This window comes from Pelophylax lessonae, assembly GCF_965119305.1.
Source record: "Pelophylax lessonae genome assembly, chromosome: 5".
NCBI classification, from domain to species: Eukaryota; Metazoa; Chordata; class Amphibia; order Anura; family Ranidae; genus Pelophylax; species Pelophylax lessonae.
Genome location: NC_138772.1, coordinates 468830586 through 468849419, shown reverse-complemented (window position 1 = coordinate 468849419; position 18834 = coordinate 468830586). Strand labels below are relative to the sequence as shown.

Here is an 18834-nt window from a genome sequence, read left to right as displayed (position 1 = left end):
AATACTTGCGCCTAGGTGCAAAAAAATATATATATATATAGTGTCTGTGGGAAGCAGCAAAGTAATCAGGTGCACTATAATATAGTGATCTAGAAATATGTGAGATAGGGAAATACTGCGCTACCCTGTTCTAACTAAATGAACAGCTTAAATAATGGGTTAGTCAACGGTGTGAATATTATAAATATTGATATACTGTAAGTGGAAATAAATGAGTGTGGATCACTCCAATAAACTCAAATATATGGTGCAACAATTACCCATACAAAATAATACAAAAACAATATATACAAATGGCAAGAATACGTGCAAAAATATTAATAAGTGGCAATAATACGTGCTAAAATATTATTGAGAAATATAAATAAATAAATTTGTGACAGTCCATAGAAACGTGACTAAAGGGCAAGGTGCTGTATACAAAGTCTCTTTCGTGCAATTTGCGGTCGGTGGTGACTCCTGTGACCCTCTGTTTCACCCTTCAGTGCTCAAAGGTAAGGTAGCCCACTTACCAGATGTAGTGGATTCTTATGGCATACGCCAAAAAGACTCTATATGCGCTTGTATGTATCTCCTGGTTTCAGATGATCCGGTTCCGTGTTGAGCCCGTATACACTCGGGATAAACAAGAAAAGGAAATGCTCCTCATAGTGTAAAAAGGTAACGACCTTTATTTTCACTCGAACACATTGTAAAACACACTCTTCATATTAAAAACATCCGGTAAAAGTCCATAAAAACACTGTGGTAAAACCTCCAAAAACAGTATGAACACTTGTGCAAACTTGCAAGAAAAAACAGTGAAGGGTCACAGCAAAAAAAGGGGGTACCCGTTTGAGGGTCAAATAGTAGGTAGATTGCCGCTACTGAGCTCATGTATTGCCTCGCGGCACGTTATGACAGGACGCTGGTGTGGTTCCGCTGTTTGCGCCGTACCCGGAAGTGGTGTAACCGGCGTGCGGTCCAGCAGTAGCTCAGAGCGAGGCAGCGTGCGTACCAACTTGACGCGTTTCGTCAGAGATATGACGTCTTCGGAAGCCGCCCACAGAGGCAAGGATTTATTTTGTCTTTTATTTTATTTTGCTGGTTTTGACACTTGCAGTCTGGTGAAGAAAAATGCATTAATAAACCAAACTGTTGTTTGCAAGCATTCCTCGGCTATCTTCTTGTGAAAACGCACCCCCCAAGGGGTCATCCACGCCTACCCCCGAGCTAATCCCTCACAATATATATATATATAGAGGTTCTAATCCCTCTACATGTTGCACCCCTAGTGGTCCTTGATAAGCCAGGTCCTGTGCTAGGGGGCCTACATATCAGGACATGGGTGGTATTGTGTCTAAGACTTAAGCTACCAGCTTCATACTTCCAGGTCAGAGACCTACCAGGGGCTAACATGAACTCACACTCCAAATAGGAGTCACACATGGTAACAGTTTGTTGATATGTGGTCAGGTTCCTCGAGGACCATGGCACACACCCGGTCCAAAATCTACAGGGATACAGGTTTCTAAGTGTGTGTCTGTTACAGGACCTAGCAAGACCACCTGTCAGGCCAATCCTTCTTCTCTCAATCTCTTCCATCCCCCCTTACTCACTCACTTCATGAGGCATAGGCCACACACAGACTAGTGAAGGGCAGAACATCCCCCTGTGTCACGATCCGGGGTCAGGCTCGAAGACCAGTAGCTATAGCAGTCGCAGGTCACACAGGAACCAGCAGGATAGGAACACTGGCAGGTCACCCAGGCAGATGACGCAAGCTCACCTGAGGTGCGGAGTTTAAGTACTAACCGGTCTTCACCAGCGCTCCTGAAGGTGGAGATGGATTTTGCTGCGTGTTAGCACCAGGTCGCGGTCCTCAAGATCGCCCCACCAGGAGGTGAGCAAGTCAGAGTCCAGTAGAAGATAGGGATTAAGCTGAAGCGTAGTCAAGGAGTAGCCAAAGGTCGGTAACCAGTAGTTGCAGGTTGGGATCAAGCAGATCAAGCAGAAGAGTAGTCGAGGAACAAGCCAAGTGTCGATAACGGATGGTAGCAAAGATACGGACGGCAGCAGGAGAGACAAGCAAGATATCGGCTGTTGAAGGCACAATATTCTGGCAATCAGGAAGTGCAAAGACATGGCTTATATCAGGAAGTTCATGGGAGGAGCAAAGGGTTCAAGGCAATAAAGATTCACAGCAGGATCATTCAAGGATTTGTCCAGGGAGCTGTCCAGCATTATATGTAGCTCAGCAAGTTGAGTCATTGCCAGACACCATGAAGGTCCCAGGTTCAAGTCTGGGTCCTGACACCCTGTTCGGATCGCACCAGAACATCTCGAATAGGGTAAAAGTTCTAGCGAACATTCAAAGTCTATGGTACACGAACATGAAAAATATAAAGTCCTAATTTTTAAGGCTTATATGCAAGTTATTGCCATAAAAAGTGTACGGGGACCCGGGTACTGCCCTGGGGGACATGTATCAATGCAAAAAAATGTTTTTCAAACAATTGTTTTTACAGGAGCAGTGATTTTAGTGATGCTTAAAGTGAAACAAAAAAAAAAAGAAAAAAATAATTTAAATACCGTGCCTGGGGGGGTCCCCTTAATGTGCCTGTAAAGTGGCACATCTGTATGATATATGTAGCCTGTTGCAGCACTGCTGACATTTCTAAAGGAAAAAATGTAATTTGAACTTGCTCGCGGCTGTAATGTATTGTCGGCTCCCGGCAATACAGATGAAAAACATGAAAAAAAAAACGGCGTAGGGTCCACGCCAACGAAAAGGGTCCCCCAAGCTGTTTTTTATTTACATTTTCTTTTTACAATTATTTTTTTAAATTCCGCTCTCAGCAGGGAAGCCTTAACAACCAATTGACTGTGCGCTCGGTGAGCGAACATCCCGCTAATGCCGAGAAAGTTCAGGTGTTAGGCGAGTACCTGAATAGGTGATGTTTAGGCCAAACTGTTCACCCATTCCTCGTGGTGCCTAAGCACTGTAACCCCTCACAGTTACTCTTGCTGGGCCCAGGAATAGGCCCTGCTGTTAAAAATTTGAAACAAAAATTTAAATTACATGCACTTATCATACAGGTGCAGAAAAATTGAGCCTTGGGTGCTGGTGATGCCTGAACACTGTAACCCCTCACAGTTACTCTTGCTGGGTGCAGGAATGGCCCTGCTGTAAAAAATTAGAAACAAAAATTAAAAACTACATGCACTTGCCATACAGGTGCAGAAAAATTTGGACTTGGGTGTTGGTGGTACCTGAACACTTTAACCCCTCACAGTTACTCTTGCTGGGTGCAGGAACGGGCCCTGCTGTTAAAAATTAGAACCAAAAATTTAATTTTCATGTACCTGTGATACAGGTGCAGAAAAATTGGGCCTTGAGTGTTAGTGGTGCCATAAACCAAAAACATTGTTGGAAGCTAGCATAATCAAGATTCAGGAATAGGATAGGCACACAGGTAGTCTTCAAGGGATCCTAGATCCCTAGAAAATTCAATCAGTTACATCAGCATCAGGGGCTGCTGTTGATTCAGGCCAGTCAATGGAGTCTGGAGATGCACTCTTTTATCCATCATAAAACCACCAGCAGAACTGAATGTCCGTTTGGAAAGCACGCTGCAAGCAGGACAGGCCAGTAGCTCGATTGCATATTGAGCAAGCTCTGGCCAGTGGTCCATCTTCAGTACCCAGTAACCCAGTGGATGCTCAGTTGGAAAGGTCTACAAGTCTGGTTTTGCCCCTAGACAATCCTGCACCATATGCTGCAGACGCTGCCGATGGTTGCTTAAACCTAAAGTCCCCTGAGGACTAAAGAGATGTTTAAAGGCATCAGTCAGCCGGCTGCCTTCTCCGCCGCTCCTCCTTTGACCGAACGAAGCCTCAGAAATATGTTGGCCAGGAAATTGTAACCTCCCAGTGTCTGGAAAGGTGTTACACAAATTTTTCTTCAAGGCGTCCTGAAGATGTTTCCTCCTCTGCTCCCTCTGCAAAGTCAAAAGGAGCTCAGCAACTTTACCCTTGCAACATGAATCAAGAAGGGTTGCCAACCAGTAATAATCCCTCTTCTTGATACCACAAATCCTCCAGTCCTTTTGTAGGCTTTGCAACATCAGGGAGCCCATGCAGTGTAAGTTTGAGGAGGCATGAGATTCTGAGTCCTCTGGGTCACTAAGGATGACATTGTCAGAAGCAACCACCCCCCAGCCACGTACAACTCCTGGGGTTTCTAGGGAATGAAAACCTTCCCTTAAAGACTGCTGTATGCTATCTTCTACATCAATGCTGCCGCAATCCTCCTCCTCCCCCTCCTCCTCCTCTTCCTCCTGTGTATTTCCTGGCCCCGCAGGAATGTTATCTGCATTAAGGGGGCCTTGTGAGGAAAAGAAGTCCTCCTCTTCCTCCCGCTGTTCTGCCTAAAATGCCCTGTCCATTAATCCTCAAAGCATGTGCTCCAGCAGGAAGACTAGAGAGACAGTGTCACTAATGCATGCATCATCACGACTCACCATCCTTGTGGCCTCCTCAAATGGTGATGAGATAGTGCATGCATCCTTTATCAGCAGCCATTGGCATGGGGAAAAGAAGCCACGCTCCCCATAGCCTGTCCTTGTGCCATACTCACACAGGTACTCAATAATGGCCCTCTGCTGTGTGTGTGCAGTGGCTGCAGCACTGCCAATGTTGCGTTCCAACTGGTGGGCAGATCACAAATGAAGCGGTTGGTGGGCAGATTGAATTCCCATTGGATGTCAGCCAGCTGAGCACTGGCATTGTAGGACCATCAGAAATGGCCGCAGACTTTTCTGGCCTGCCTCAGAAGATCTTGTAAGCCCAGGTACCTGTTCAAGAAATGCTGCACCACCAAATTCAGGACATGTGCCAAGCATGGAACATGTGTCAAGTGCCCTTGTCGGAGGGCAGAGAGAAGGTTGGTGCGATTGTCACATACAACCATTCCTGGCTCAAGCTGCTGTGGCATCAACCACCTCTGAGCCTACCCATGCAGAGCTGAGAGAATGTCTGGCCCAGTGTGGCTCCTGTCCCCTAGACAGACCAACTGAAGCAATGCATGACATCTTTTAGCCTGACTGCTTGCATAGCCCCATTGAAAGCTTAGGGAGCACTGCTGGTTCAGAAGTTAATTTAGCAGAAGAGGCCATAGAGAAAGAAGAAGAGGAGGGGGTGGAGTAGACAGATGTGGCAGAATCACCACCAATGTTTTAGAGGCGTGAAGGCAGAACAAGCTCCAGCACTGAACTCTGTTCTGCATCCTTCCCAGCTGCCAGCAGAGTTACCCAGTGCACCTTGAAGGAAATGTAATGTCCCTAACCATGCCTGCTGGACCTTCCTGCTGACGGCCCTGTCCAACGAGGCCACAACATTGTCTTCCACATGATGGTACAGAGCTGAAATGGCCTTACATGAAAATAAAAAATTATTTTTGGAACCTTCCACTGGGGTACAGTACATTCCGCAAATTCACGAAAGGGGTCAGAGTCTACCAGATGAAAACGCAGCAGTTGTAGTGCAAGCAATTTGGCCAAGCTAGCATTTAGACGCTGAGCATGTAGATGACTGGAACAGTATTTTTTTATGGTTCAGCAACTCAGGTAGTGAAATTTGCCTGCTTGTCAAATCAACAGGATGTGTACTGCTAGCAGATTGGGTGCAAGTACCTGTGGCACCCATTGCTATATCATCATCCATCTCAGTGCATGTTTTTAAGAGGATATAGTAGAGATCCCAGATGAGGAGCAAGGAGAAGTCTGCATTTTATTATGATGTGGCTCTTTCAGGTGCTGTTGCCAACGGACTGCATGGCAGGTCGTCATATGTCTTATCAAGCATGTGGTGCCCAAGCGGCTGGTGTTCTGGCCACGCTTGATCCGCTTCAGACAGAGATTACAAATAGTAACGCTGCCGACTGCTGCACATGTGTTGAAAAAAGCCCACATCAATGAACTTTTGGAAATCTGCGGGGAGTTAGCAGCACCTGTGGGGCTCTGTAGTGTAATACAATAGGGTTGCTGCTCTTAAGTCGGCCCCTGGAGAACATCCTGCCTCGTTGGAGTTGTTCCACCTCCTCCTCCTCCTCACTCTCCTCCTCTATTCTTTTGTAGGCACCCAAGTATGGTCAGTGACCTCATTATCCCCTCCCTCCTCATCACTGGAGCAAACTTGGCAGTATGCTACAGCTGGGGGAACATGACTGCTAGTTTCTTGTCTGTCATTGTCACCCTCTCTCTCTAGGCTCACATTATTCCCTTCCTCAACCTGGGAACCAACATCGGAGCATTCAAATTGCTGCGCATCCTCCAGCATCATGTAACTGACACTATGATCGAATAATTCAGGTGACTCCCCCATGCATGATGGTGAGGCTACGGAAGGAGTAGCTGTGGACAAGGAGCCTGTGGAATAGGCTGCTTTGGAAGCTGCAGTGGAAGGCAAACTAGAGGATGAGGACTGCTTAGTTATCCACTCAACCAACTCTTCTACATGTTTTGGCTCAATAACATGGACAGCACCGCAAAAAAAGGACAAGCGTGCCCTTCCTGCAGAGGATGCATCGTATTCGTGACCACCACTTTTCACTGTGGACACAGAGGTTGCTTTCCCTCTTTTAGTGGCCTGTGAGCGTCTGCCTCTCCTTGTTGGCCTTTTGGACATGATAGGGATTTTTTTTTTGGGGGGGGGGGGGTTATAACTTTATACTATAGAATGTGGGATGGAAATATGATGCTTGGGTGCAATACTTTTGTGGTTAGTGCACTATAAACCATTTTATTTTTATTTTTTTGGGGGGGATTTTTATAACTTTTTATTATAGACGGTGGAAAGGGAATATGATTTTTTTATAAAGAAAAACTTAATAAAGCCAAAAAAAGGAAAACCCCTGCTGATTCAGAAAGAATACCACCTACGACACAAAAGGGGGGACAGCAATTATGCCCTAAATAAAATTTGTGCTGCTGCGCCACAAAAAAAAAACCCTGCTGATATAGAAGGAATAGCCCCTGCGATTCAGAAGGCAGGACAGCAATTATGCCCTAAATATTATTCCTGCTGCTGTGCCACAAAAAAAAAATTCTAAATAAAAAAACCCACTGCTGACGCAGAAGGAATAGCACCTACGACACAAAAGGGGGGACAGCAATTATGCCCTAAATAAAATTAGTGCTGCTGCGCTCTGAAAAAAAAAAAATCACTGCTGACGCAGAAGGAATGGCACCTGCGATGCAGAAGGGGGACAGCAATTATGCCCTAAATATTATTAGTCCTGCTATGCCACAAAAAACAAAACCCACTGCTGACGCAGAAGGAATAGCACCTATGACACAAAAGGGGGGGGGGGCAGCATTTATACCCTAAATAAAATAAGTGCTGCTGCGCCACAAGAAAAATCACTGCTGATGTACAAGTAATAGCACCTGAGATGCAGAAGGGGGGACAGCAATTATGCCCTAAATATTATTAGTCCTGCTGTGCCACGAAAAAAAAAAAAAAACCACTTCTGACACAGAAGGAATAGCACCTATGACACAAAAGGGGGACAGCAATTATGCCCTAAATAAAATTAGTACTGCTGCATCACAAAAAAAAAAAATCACTGCTGATGCAAAAGTAATAGCACCTGCGATACACAAGGGGGAGTACTAATATTGCAGCAATAGAACCTGATGCTGAAAATAAGAATTAAAATTGAAAAGAAAAAAATAATCAATAAAAAAATAAAATGGGATCAGTGGGGTGACACAGATGTGTTGTATACACCAACACTTCAGTGGAGCCACTACACTGTATCACACAAGAATCACAGCACTACACTGACTGCACTACACTGTGTTACACAAGAATCAACACAGTACTACACTAAACTGACTGCAGTACACTGTGTTACACAAGAATAAGCACAGCACTACACTGTGCTACACAAGATAAATCAGCCCTATACTACACTGCACTGACTGCATTAAACATCAAAGCACAATCCACTAACTACCCTGCCTAATCTCCACTCCTAACACACTACACAACACAACTACACGCGTAAGCAGCCTTATATAGTGTGGGGTGTGGACTTAGCCCCTGAGCCATGATTGGCTAAAGGTACCCTGCCTTTGGCCAATCATGGCTGTGAGAGGACATTGTACTGTGACTGGCCGAAACATACAGGTCAGGTGCATGCTTTGGCCAATCACAAGCACTTAATGCACTTTAATCGTGTAATGCATTATGGGGCGCTCATTGGCGGGCAAACTTCCCACCAAGCGCCCCATTTGTTCGTGTGGTCGGTGAACACACGAACACTCGATGTTCGAGTCAAACTTACGTTGGACTCGAAAGTTAAGCCCATCACTAACATGGACTAGCATAAAAAAAGATGAATGTATCTTCTTCCTTTTTCTCTTTCTTTGCTGGAACACAAATGATATTACGGCTGTCCAAATTTCCCATAACAGTTACCATTTCAGAGCATTAACTTCCATCTTTTACCCACTAAATGAGGTATGCTAAAAAATGTAATGCTCCCTTAGTGTAGCCCACTTGGGGGAAATGTTTCCACAGTGTTTCCCATCAGGGAAAGCCCAGTATATAAAGCTCCTACAGCTTGTCACAGAAGGTCCTCGTTTTTCCATAAGGGCATGAACGGTGCGCTACCTCTTTGCAGTAAACCACTCTCCTCACCAACCAATCTTCCAATCACCTACCAACTTTATATGTATCTTCGCTCCACAGTGAGAGGGTGACAGTTCCCATTCCCCTACTCAAACTCCTCTACACTCATTTTATCCAAAATTTTGAAAATATTTGACTTTACATACAGTATATTTTTTTACATTTTTTTTTACAGGGGGAACTGACAAAACCTCCTGAATGACAGTATGCAAAAGTAATGACAGAACTGCTTTATGAAGACACCTGGGGTATGAAAAAATTATGATGTCTCATGATGATTAAAAACAAATTGTCACTAGATTCCTTCTCCACTAGCACCCAACCCAATCCAAAAGTGACCTTACTACATACCGTATATACTCGAGTATAAGCCGACCCGAGTATAAGCCGAGGCCCCTACTTTTACCACAAAAAGATGGGAAAAATGATTGACTCGAGTATAAGCCTAGGGTGAGAATGCAGGGTGGCGGGCATGGTACAGGAGAATGCAGGGTGGCTGGCATGGTACAGGAGAATGCAGGGTGGCAGGCATGGTACAGGAGAATGCAGGGTGGCAGGCATGGTACAGGAGAATGCAGGGTGGCTGGCATGGTACAGGAGAATGAAAGGTGGCGGGCATGGTACAAGAGAATGCAGGGTGGCTGGCATGGTACAGGAGAATGCAGGGTGGCTGGCATGGTACAGGAGAATGCAGGGTGGCTTGCATGGTACAGGAGAATGCAGGGTGGCTGGCATGTACAGGAGAATGCAGGGTGGCTGGCATGGTACAGGAGAATGCAGTGTGGCTGGCATGGTACAGGAGAATGCAGTGTGGCTGGCATGTACAGGAGAATGCAGTGTGGCTGGCATGTACAGGAGAATTTAGGGTGGCAAGCATGGTACAATAGGATGCGGGGTTGCGGGCATACTAGTGCGGCTGTGTTTCACTTACCTGTTCCAGAGGCACCTTCATTTTAAAAATGGCGCCGCCCGGCGCCGACACGTCATTGCGCACGCGCCCCCGCCGCTCGCAAAAGCTGGTATACGTTCGGCTATTTCTGACCTGTCCAGAGCGGTGGCGGTGCATGCGCGGTGACATGTATACGCCGGGTGGCGCCATTTTTAAATCTTAAACACATCGGAGCGGCCGGGAACTTTTTTTTTTTGTTGACTCGAGTATAAGCCGAGGGGTACGTTTTCAGCACAAAAAAATGTGCTGAAAAACTCGGCTTATACTGGAGTATATACGGTAGTCACCACTTTCGGAGCGATCGTATGTTACTCTGATTGTTAGAACACAGAGCTGTTTATGACAGTTCATGTAAAAATATCCTAAGGGACAAGCACAAAAATATTTCTCTTTCGATAACATAACATACGATTTTTGTATAATCAGTACAGGATCCATCCTTAAGAAATTGGAAGACCAAGACTACGCATGCTCGGAAATGAAAGAGTACATTACAATACAATACAATACATTACATCACTTTCAAAGTTGTATATTTTCTTATGAGAATTTTTGTAACCTATTGATTTTTGATATGAAACTGGCATGCAAAAAAAAAAAACAGATGATCGTTTGTCTGATATTCTTAGCGTGTGTATGAGGCCTGAGACTCATTCAGAGATCACCGTGCTAATTGTTCTGAATATAAACAAGAGAGATGAGGCCAGCAAGAAAAGAGCCTTTGTAATTTTAATTTCTAGAAATTAAAGGTGTTGTACAAATATTGGAGAGATCCATTGTAGAAAAAGGTGCAGTCATGTACGTAATAGCAGTCAGAAGTTTACACTGGAATGATGATCATACCGTAGCTAATCTTCACAAGACCCACAGAAATTATCATCAAGAGGGCCATAAGCTTTGCATACGTAAAGATGTCTTGAACTCTTGTTCCCCATTTCACATGGACACAATTAATGAATGTTAAGGTGCCTAAAGAGAAGAGAAAAAGTTGTATAAAAAAATAAAAACAGTTTCTACATCCTCACATAAAAAATGTCAATAAGTGGTCTTCTTGAATTTTAATGAAGCACTTCTAGGTTTGGATTGCAAAGCCAAAGTGATGCAGTTAATATGAAAATCATACTACATTCAAATTATATTTTACAAACTAAAATAAACTCCTAAAATGACTAAATTAAAGTTGCAATACTTACATGAAAACTCTAATATCTACCAAGTAGAGATTATAGAATCATTTTTTTTTACTGCTGTTTTTGTTTCTAAAGATTCCATAATGCAATGCAAGCTTTCAATGCTTTCACTAGTGAACTGACAAGTGGTAGTGCTTAGCCTTAGTGGAAAGCCCTAGGTTTCCACTATGGCTTGTAGGTGCAGGAGCCCATCTAGACTAATACCAGTCTAGGAGTAGAAATGGGCAGAACACCCCCATTTAGGTTTGCTCCAGAACTCTCAAAGATAGCAAAAGTTTAGATCTAAACTCTGAACCCTATTGAAGTCTAAGGGACCTTAACGTGAAAAATCAAAAGTCCCCATTTTAAAGGCTTATATGCAAGTTATTGGCCATAAAAAGGGTATTGTGGCCCTGGTACTGCCCTGGGGGACATGTACCAATGCAAAACAACTTTTAAAATAGATTGTTTTTAAGGAACAGTGATTTTAATGATGTGCCTGAGGGTCCCCTTAGTCTGTCTGTAAAGTGGCACATCTGTACCGTGTATTAGGAATCAACCAATTATTGGCAAGGCCAATATATCGAGGGCCAATATGCACTTTCCCTAATATATCGGTATCGGCCCTGGAGCTTACCGATATTGCCGATATTACTGTATGTAATATTAGTGTATGTAAAATCCTAGCATCCACTTTATCAGTGTTTTATATAATGTCCTGTGTGTGTTTTTGTAATCTAATAGTGTGAAATACCTTCATTACATCACCGCTTGGCCCTTAAAACACACACTGGACATGATATAAAACACTAATAAAGTGGATTCTAGGATTTTTATTAAAATAAACTAGGTTCACATGGGATGGGAGGGAGGGAAGGGCAGACCATACATTACAGCTAAAAAACCTACTCCACATGTTCAGTCCCAGATTTGTGTCAAAATTGTCTTTATTTTTCAAAACTTTACAAAAATGTACAAAATATCGGCCCATATCGGCCGATACCGATATGCAATGGCCAAAATATCAGTATTGGTATCGACAACGAAAAACGGTCGATCCCTACCGTGTATAATGTAAAACACAGTGAGCAAGCCATGTGAAGAAGCCAAATTATAGTACACTCAGGCCAAGATTAAATTTTTTTTTTAGATAAAGTCTGGTGTCTCTTTTGCAGACTTTGGATAGAAGGAACAGGTGTGGAAAAAGTGGGCTTTGGGTGATGTTGGTGCCTTTTCCCCATAATCTCTTACAGGTACTCTTGATAAAAGCAAAAATTGACCTTGCTATAAAAAATTTAAATTTAACGCCCCTGTCAAACAGTTGTGTAAAAAATTGGTCTTTGGGTGCTTTTGGTGCCTTCCTTAACCCTGTAACCTCCCAGAGATACTCTTGATGAAAGCAAGAATTGCCCTTGCTGTAAAAAATTTAAATCTAACACCCCTCTCAAACAGTTGAAGGAAAATTGGTCTTTGAGTATTGTTGGTGTCTTCACCCCGTAATCTTCTAGAGGTACTCTTGATGACAGCAAGAATTGACCTTGCTGTGAAAAACTGAAATTTACCAAACAATTACTTCAAGATAAAATCAACACCCACAAAGCTAGACAGCCTAGACAGTCTTGCAGAGATTTAGGATCCCAATAACACTTAATCAGTGACATTAACATTGGAGGCTTGATAGCTACTGCTAATCCAGGACTGATTCATTCTCACAAATGTCAGCCGGTCAATGGAGTCTGTGGACAGATGTTCTCTTTTATCTGTCACAAAACCTCTGGCAGCACTGAATGCTTGTTCAGAAAGCAAGCTCGATGCAGGGCAGCCTAGCAGCTCAATTGCCTACTGGGCAAGTTTTGGCCAGTGGTCTATTCTCATGACTAAGGAACCCAGTGTATTGTCTACAGGAAAACTCTCCATGTCTGTTTCCGCCCCTAGATAATCTTCCACCATATGATGCAGACGCTGCTGATGGGAGTAGGAAGCTGACAGCCCTGGGTGCTGAGGACTAAAAAAAATTTAAAATGCATCACTGAGGTGGCCCCTTCTCCCCTGCTCTTCTTTTGACCAACAGAAGCCTCAAAACTAGCTTTCCCATGAGACTGTAACCTACAAGAATCTGGAAAAGCAATACATAAATTTCTCTTTAATGTGTCCTAAAGATATTTCATCCTGTGTTGCCTCTGCATGGGCTGAATGAGCTCAGAGACTTTCCCCTTAACGGTGGTCAAGGAGCCTTGCCAACCAATAATGATCGTTATCCTTGCTGCCGCAAATTCTCGGGTCCTTTTGCATGCTTTGAAGAATAAGGGAGCCCATGCACTGCAAGTTTGCGGAGGCATAAGAACCAGAGTCCTCAGGGTCACTGAGAATTACAGTATCTGGAACTGCCTCCCCCAGCCAAGTAGTACTCCCAAGGTTTATGATGACTGAAAACCATCTCTTAAGGTTTGACGTATGTCTTCCTCTGCTTCAATGCCTCCAAACTGCCAGAATCATCCTTCTCCTCCCTCTCCCCTTCTGTGTTCTGTGGCGTCGCAAGAATGGTGTCTGCATAAAAGTGGTCCTTGAGAGAAAAAGAAGTCCTCCTCTTCCTCCCCCCCTGCTCTGTTCCAAGTTCTTTGTCAATAATGCCACGCATAGCCTGCTCAAGCAGGAACACAACAGGTATTGTGTCACTGATGCATGCATTGTCATGGCTCACCATCCTTGTCGACTCCTCAGATGGTGACAGTACAGTGCATGCATAAATTATCAGCAGCCATTGGCAATGGGGGGAAAAAAAGCTGAGGTGCCCTGAGCCTGTCCTTGTCCCATACTCAAGCAGGTACTCACTGACTGTGTATGTCCACCTGAAATGGCTACAGACTCTTCTGGCCTGCTTTAGAAGATCTTGCAATCATGGGTACTTGTTTAAGAAACGCTGCACCACCAAACTGAGCACATGTGCCAGGCATGGCACATGTGTCAATTTTCCTTGTTGAAGGGTGGAGAGAAGGTTAGTGCCCATGTATAGTAGAGGTGTATAGTGATGAATGAATGTAGGGTCACAAGAATCTTCTGTCATGTGTTCAGGTGTGTTGAAGCTCTGGATTAAGGTGGTACTACCACTCATCATTATGTAGTAGTAAAGAAGGTGAGCAATGACAAAGTGGCGGCTTTACTGGAGTACAGCTGAATGAGACAAAGTAGGGTACAGTGAGAATAAGAACTTTGCTTTTCAAACATCCTATCAAGTGTAATGATGTTTAAAAATTAGGTATAAGATTTGATCCTTTAGGCAAATGTTAGTTACATTTAATTCACTGCATGCAACTGAAAACCCCAAGTCCAAAGGTTTTAAAATGTAAAAAGGCTTCTCATTGAAAATAAGCAATATGTGGACAATCATTTTTAATGTATAGAGGGCAGCTACCCACCTGTAGAAAAGGATAGTTTAAAAAAAATCAGTAAATCTATTATGCAAGGTGAACACAACAAATGAAGCAGCAAGCTACTATGAGGACCAGGAACATGGGGGAGATCCAGAGCATGGAAAAAAGGAAGGTAAAATTATAGGCTCAGGGGTTAAAAAGAACATTTTAAATTCAACAACAAAAATAAAGTGAATTTGGCACCAGGAGCTATGGTAATGAATTGATTGCCTATTGATCTAAAACAGCTTAGTTGTAGCTGAATGTGAAGCCCCTCACTTTTAGTATGCACAGTCTCAGCACAGCAGTGATTCATAAAGAGCATATTAATTCCCTTTAATAACATAAGACAGCTACAGCTTAATAGATGTGAAGATTTACAACTGGGTTGTTTAGAAAATTCAACTTTTTCTTTGCTGCTTTCTTTTGAAATCCAGCTTATTTTTTTCCTCGTAACTTCTTCTTAGGCCTCTTTCACACGGAGCGGCCAGCAGATGACACCGCTGACATCTGATTTTACGTCCTTTCCGTTTTTTAAACGGAAGAAAAATAGGGTTCTGTTCCATTCCAAAAAATGGAACAGAACTGAAAGGACACAAATCGGATGTCAGCGGATGGTCATCCGCTGACATCCGCAATCCCATTGACATGCATTATGTTCATATATAACCAAATGTATGGGGTGATATATGGACATACGGAACGCCCGTGTGAAAGAGGCCTTATTCTGTTTATGATTTTCACTGGGATTGTAAACTGTAACAGGCAGGGCCCTCTGATACCTCTTGTACCTAATTGTATTGTAACTGTCATGTCTGCCTTCATTTTGTAAAGCCCTGCGCAAACTGATGGGGCTATACTGTATAAATCCTGTATTATAATAATATTAATAATACTTATTAGTATTTAAAATATATGTAAACCTTAACAGTTAACCTTTTCTCTTTCTTTTGGTCTGTTAAAGAACAAGTTATCCTTTTCATGAAAATCAAAAGATAACTAATTAGTAATATCCTGGCTAACACTCCGGACCCCCTACACATAGTAGCCCTTTGTTGCTGGTGTAGCAGTTTTCTGGAGTGAGTATCTATCATTATGCTTACAAAAGCAAGCGCCCATTGGTCAGTTCAGCAACATGACCATGTTGAACAATAAGCGCATCTGAACCTTCTTCTTCCAGTAAGGTTTACCAGTGTGACCAATGAGTGCTTGTCATTGTAAACATTATGATTAGGGATGATCGAACTTTTGAAAAGTTCGGTTTGACCAGAACACCCGAATTTCCCGAAAGTTCGGTTCGGATTCCAGAACCCCATTGAAATCAATGGGACCCGAACTTCTGGAATCAAAAAACACCATTTTGAAGCCCTAAAACCCAATAAATGCCCCTAAAAAGTGCCTAGGGTTCTGGGTCATGCCTCAGGGGCTATGAATCAGGCAAAAAAAAGTTCTTAAAAATTGTCATTTTTGATAGAGAGCCAATTATTGAAAAAATTATAAAAAAAAAAAAAAAATGAGATTTCTTTGGATTTAGTGTCTGGGGGATCTAAAAAGTGCACCTGTGAAGTTTCAGCTCTGTAGCATGTCCAGAACCAGAAAAAAAAACAGATTATCTCTTCTTAGAATTTCAGTAGCGCAGAGATGGTGTTACCCTCCTTTCACACCTGGGCGTTTTTGTTTCAGGGCATTTTTCAGGCGTTTTTTTTTACTTCTGTATAGGGGTATATATATATATATATATATATATATATATATATGTGTGTGTGTATATATACATATACATACACACACATATATATATATATATATATATATATATATATATATATATATATATATATATATATATATGTGTATATATATATATATATATATATATAAAAATATATGTGTATATATATATATATATATATATATATATATATATATACAGTATATATATATGTATACCTCTAACCCAGAATCTACATAGTGGGGTCACCCTGACATGGCAGAGTCAGTTTACCCTAAACTACACTACGGTCACCCTGACATGGCAGAGTTTGGTCACCCTGACATGGCAGAGTCAGTTTACCCTAAACTACACTACGGTCACCCTGACAAGGCAGAGTTAGTATACCCTAAACTACACTACAGTCACCCTGACATGGCAGAGTCAGGTCACCCTAAACTACACTACGGTCACCCTGACATGGCAGAGTCAGGTCACCCTAAACTACACTACGGTCACCCTGACACTTAAAGGTATCCCTACAAAAACTAGATTTTTGAATCTAAATATAGTGGTATATAGTACCCTAACTAAACTGCATATCCCTTTCCTCACACTAATAATTGCAAAATGACACTGGAGCTTTACAAGGAGCAGGAGAAACACAAATGCTTCCACTCTTTTCCACAGCCTCTGTATTACAGTGCTAGAGGTTTGGGCTATGTTATATACTGGGGGGCGTATGGGGGGCGTATTCACTCCTGATTGGCCTCTGGACCTCGTAGTCACTCCAATCAAATTCCTAGCAGACTCCTGCCCCCTAAATTGGCTTTTACTGATGTTTCTGGGCCAATCACAGGCTTTTAAAGCCCAGTTCCTGTCCCATTGCATTTTGGGCGGTTCTGGTGGCCGAATTCCGAACTTTTATCGCAAAAAGTTCGGAATTCGGCCGAATTTCGAACACCCAATGTTCGGATCGAACCGATGGTTGACCCCGAACGTTTGATCATCCCTAATTATGATAGATATTCACTCCAGGGCTCTGTATTGAGGTATACTGTGTACAGACTCCTACACCGGCAGCATGCGACATCACGGCCACTATGTACAGTGGGGTGCAGAGGAGTGGCCAGGATACTTGATGTTAGTTCACCTTTGTTTTCTTCATTAAAAGGGAACTTACCCAATAAATATAACATTAAAAGCCATTTGTTATATGCATTCAATGAGTGCAATAAAATACCTGTTGATCATGTAATAAATCTGAGTTCTCCTGTGCAGACCTAGACTGTTATCTCATGGAATCTAATTAGCCCTCCTAGTTCACATCCTGGATCACAGAATAATACATTTCTCTATTGTATGTATTAAAGGGTGGCAAAGTTTGATTATTTTATGGTAATAATTTGTTTTTATATAAAATACATCAGGTAGGTTTTCTTAATCCACTGATTACAGTGTATACACTACAGTATAGAACATAAAATGTGCAATAAAGGTAAATGGAACAAAACAGTATAAATTAATACTTACATACACAAGCTGCAGCTATTAATCTAACAGCTGCATATGGAGGTTCACAGAATGGAAAGATTGGCTGAACAATATAATTGGCAAATGTAATGGCAATAATTGCTTGTGTCGTAGGCTCTATGATTAATAAAGATGACCACAGTCTGATAAAGGCAGTAAATCCTCCAAATGCCTCCAGTATATAAGCATAGCTTGCTCCAGACTTTTTGACAGATGTCCCAAGCTCTGCATAACATAGTGCTCCAAACATGGAAAAGATGCCCCCTAGTGTCCAGACAATCAGGGAGAGTCCAAAAGATTCACTGTACATCAGAACGCCCTTTGGAGATACAAAAATTCCAGATCCAATCATGTTCCCAACTATTAAGGAAACTCCATTGAACAGTGTAATCTCTTGTTTCATTTTCATTTTGTCCTTCTCATTTTTTGGACTTTCTACGCTTTTATTCGTTTTCTTGTTTTCATTTTTTCCAACCTGATGGTCACAGCAAAATGAAGTCCATGGCAGTGACATATTGATTTTTATCCAGGGTCAACTTGAAATTAGAAAAGAAAAAGACAATAGTGATAATTAGAAGTGTCTTTAGGCATATATAAAGTATACAAAATGTACAAAATATTGTGGCAGCATGTACTGTAACTGACTCCCACCAAAATATTTATTAAGGGGACCTAGATTCACCAACCTTATCCTTTATTGGTAGACAAGTAAATTATGAAAGTTATAGAATTTACAGTAGTCATCCTGTAGGTACACTTGAAGGTGCTTTCTGTTCCTAGAGCCTGCCCGAGGACTTCACCAGTGTAGTAGGCAGTTTATGCTTATCAAAGCCCTGATAGTCTCTTGTAAGACCAGAATGAAGGGTGCTTAAGCATTATCAAATTTGTGGAAGCTGCTAAGCTTCCTCTAATTGGAAATTATACACTAGAGATAAATCTTTTGATCCATCAGTTTTACACATGTAGCTAACCCCCTTAGGAACCACTGGTATGATAAGCCCTCGGAATTTCTTTCTCAAGATAGTGAGCCATCACTCGGACACATCTTCACAGTAGAATGAACACCAGGGTAATTAAACACTGTCTGTATTGAGAGTAAATTGGTTACATAAGGCAAAGTAATACAGATTGTAACCAGGATAAGGTAACAAACTCCTACCCAAAGCACTTCTTTACCAGGTTTATATGTAGGAAACAACACTATGAGTAACTGGACCAAGGTTTTACCAATCAGTTGAAACTGTAACAGATTCACCTAGAGTGTTGTAAGGGCAGATAGAAATGGACAGCATAAGCTCCCCCCACCCCCCCCAAGACTACGCTGTCTTAGGCCCTGGAGTGACATTGCTAGGTCCAAGTCTGCCAGGACTTCAGTGTTCCAGGAAG

At 42.5% G+C, this 18834-nt stretch overlaps 1 protein-coding gene across 1 annotated transcript in view; it reads right to left on the bottom strand.

The window, feature by feature from the left end:
* Positions 1-18834, bottom strand: part of LOC309556691 (Y+L amino acid transporter 2-like) — a 75560-nt gene that overhangs the window by 42384 nt on the left and 14342 nt on the right. The window contains exons 2-3 of the mRNA XM_082259154.1: positions 17449-17984; positions 10469-10594 (exon numbers count right to left, since the gene is read on the bottom strand). Of these exons, the coding sequence (XP_082115280.1) occupies positions 10469-10594; positions 17449-17962 (640 nt within the window). The 5' untranslated portion in view covers positions 17963-17984. The remainder of the gene's footprint in view (positions 1-10468; positions 10595-17448; positions 17985-18834) is intronic.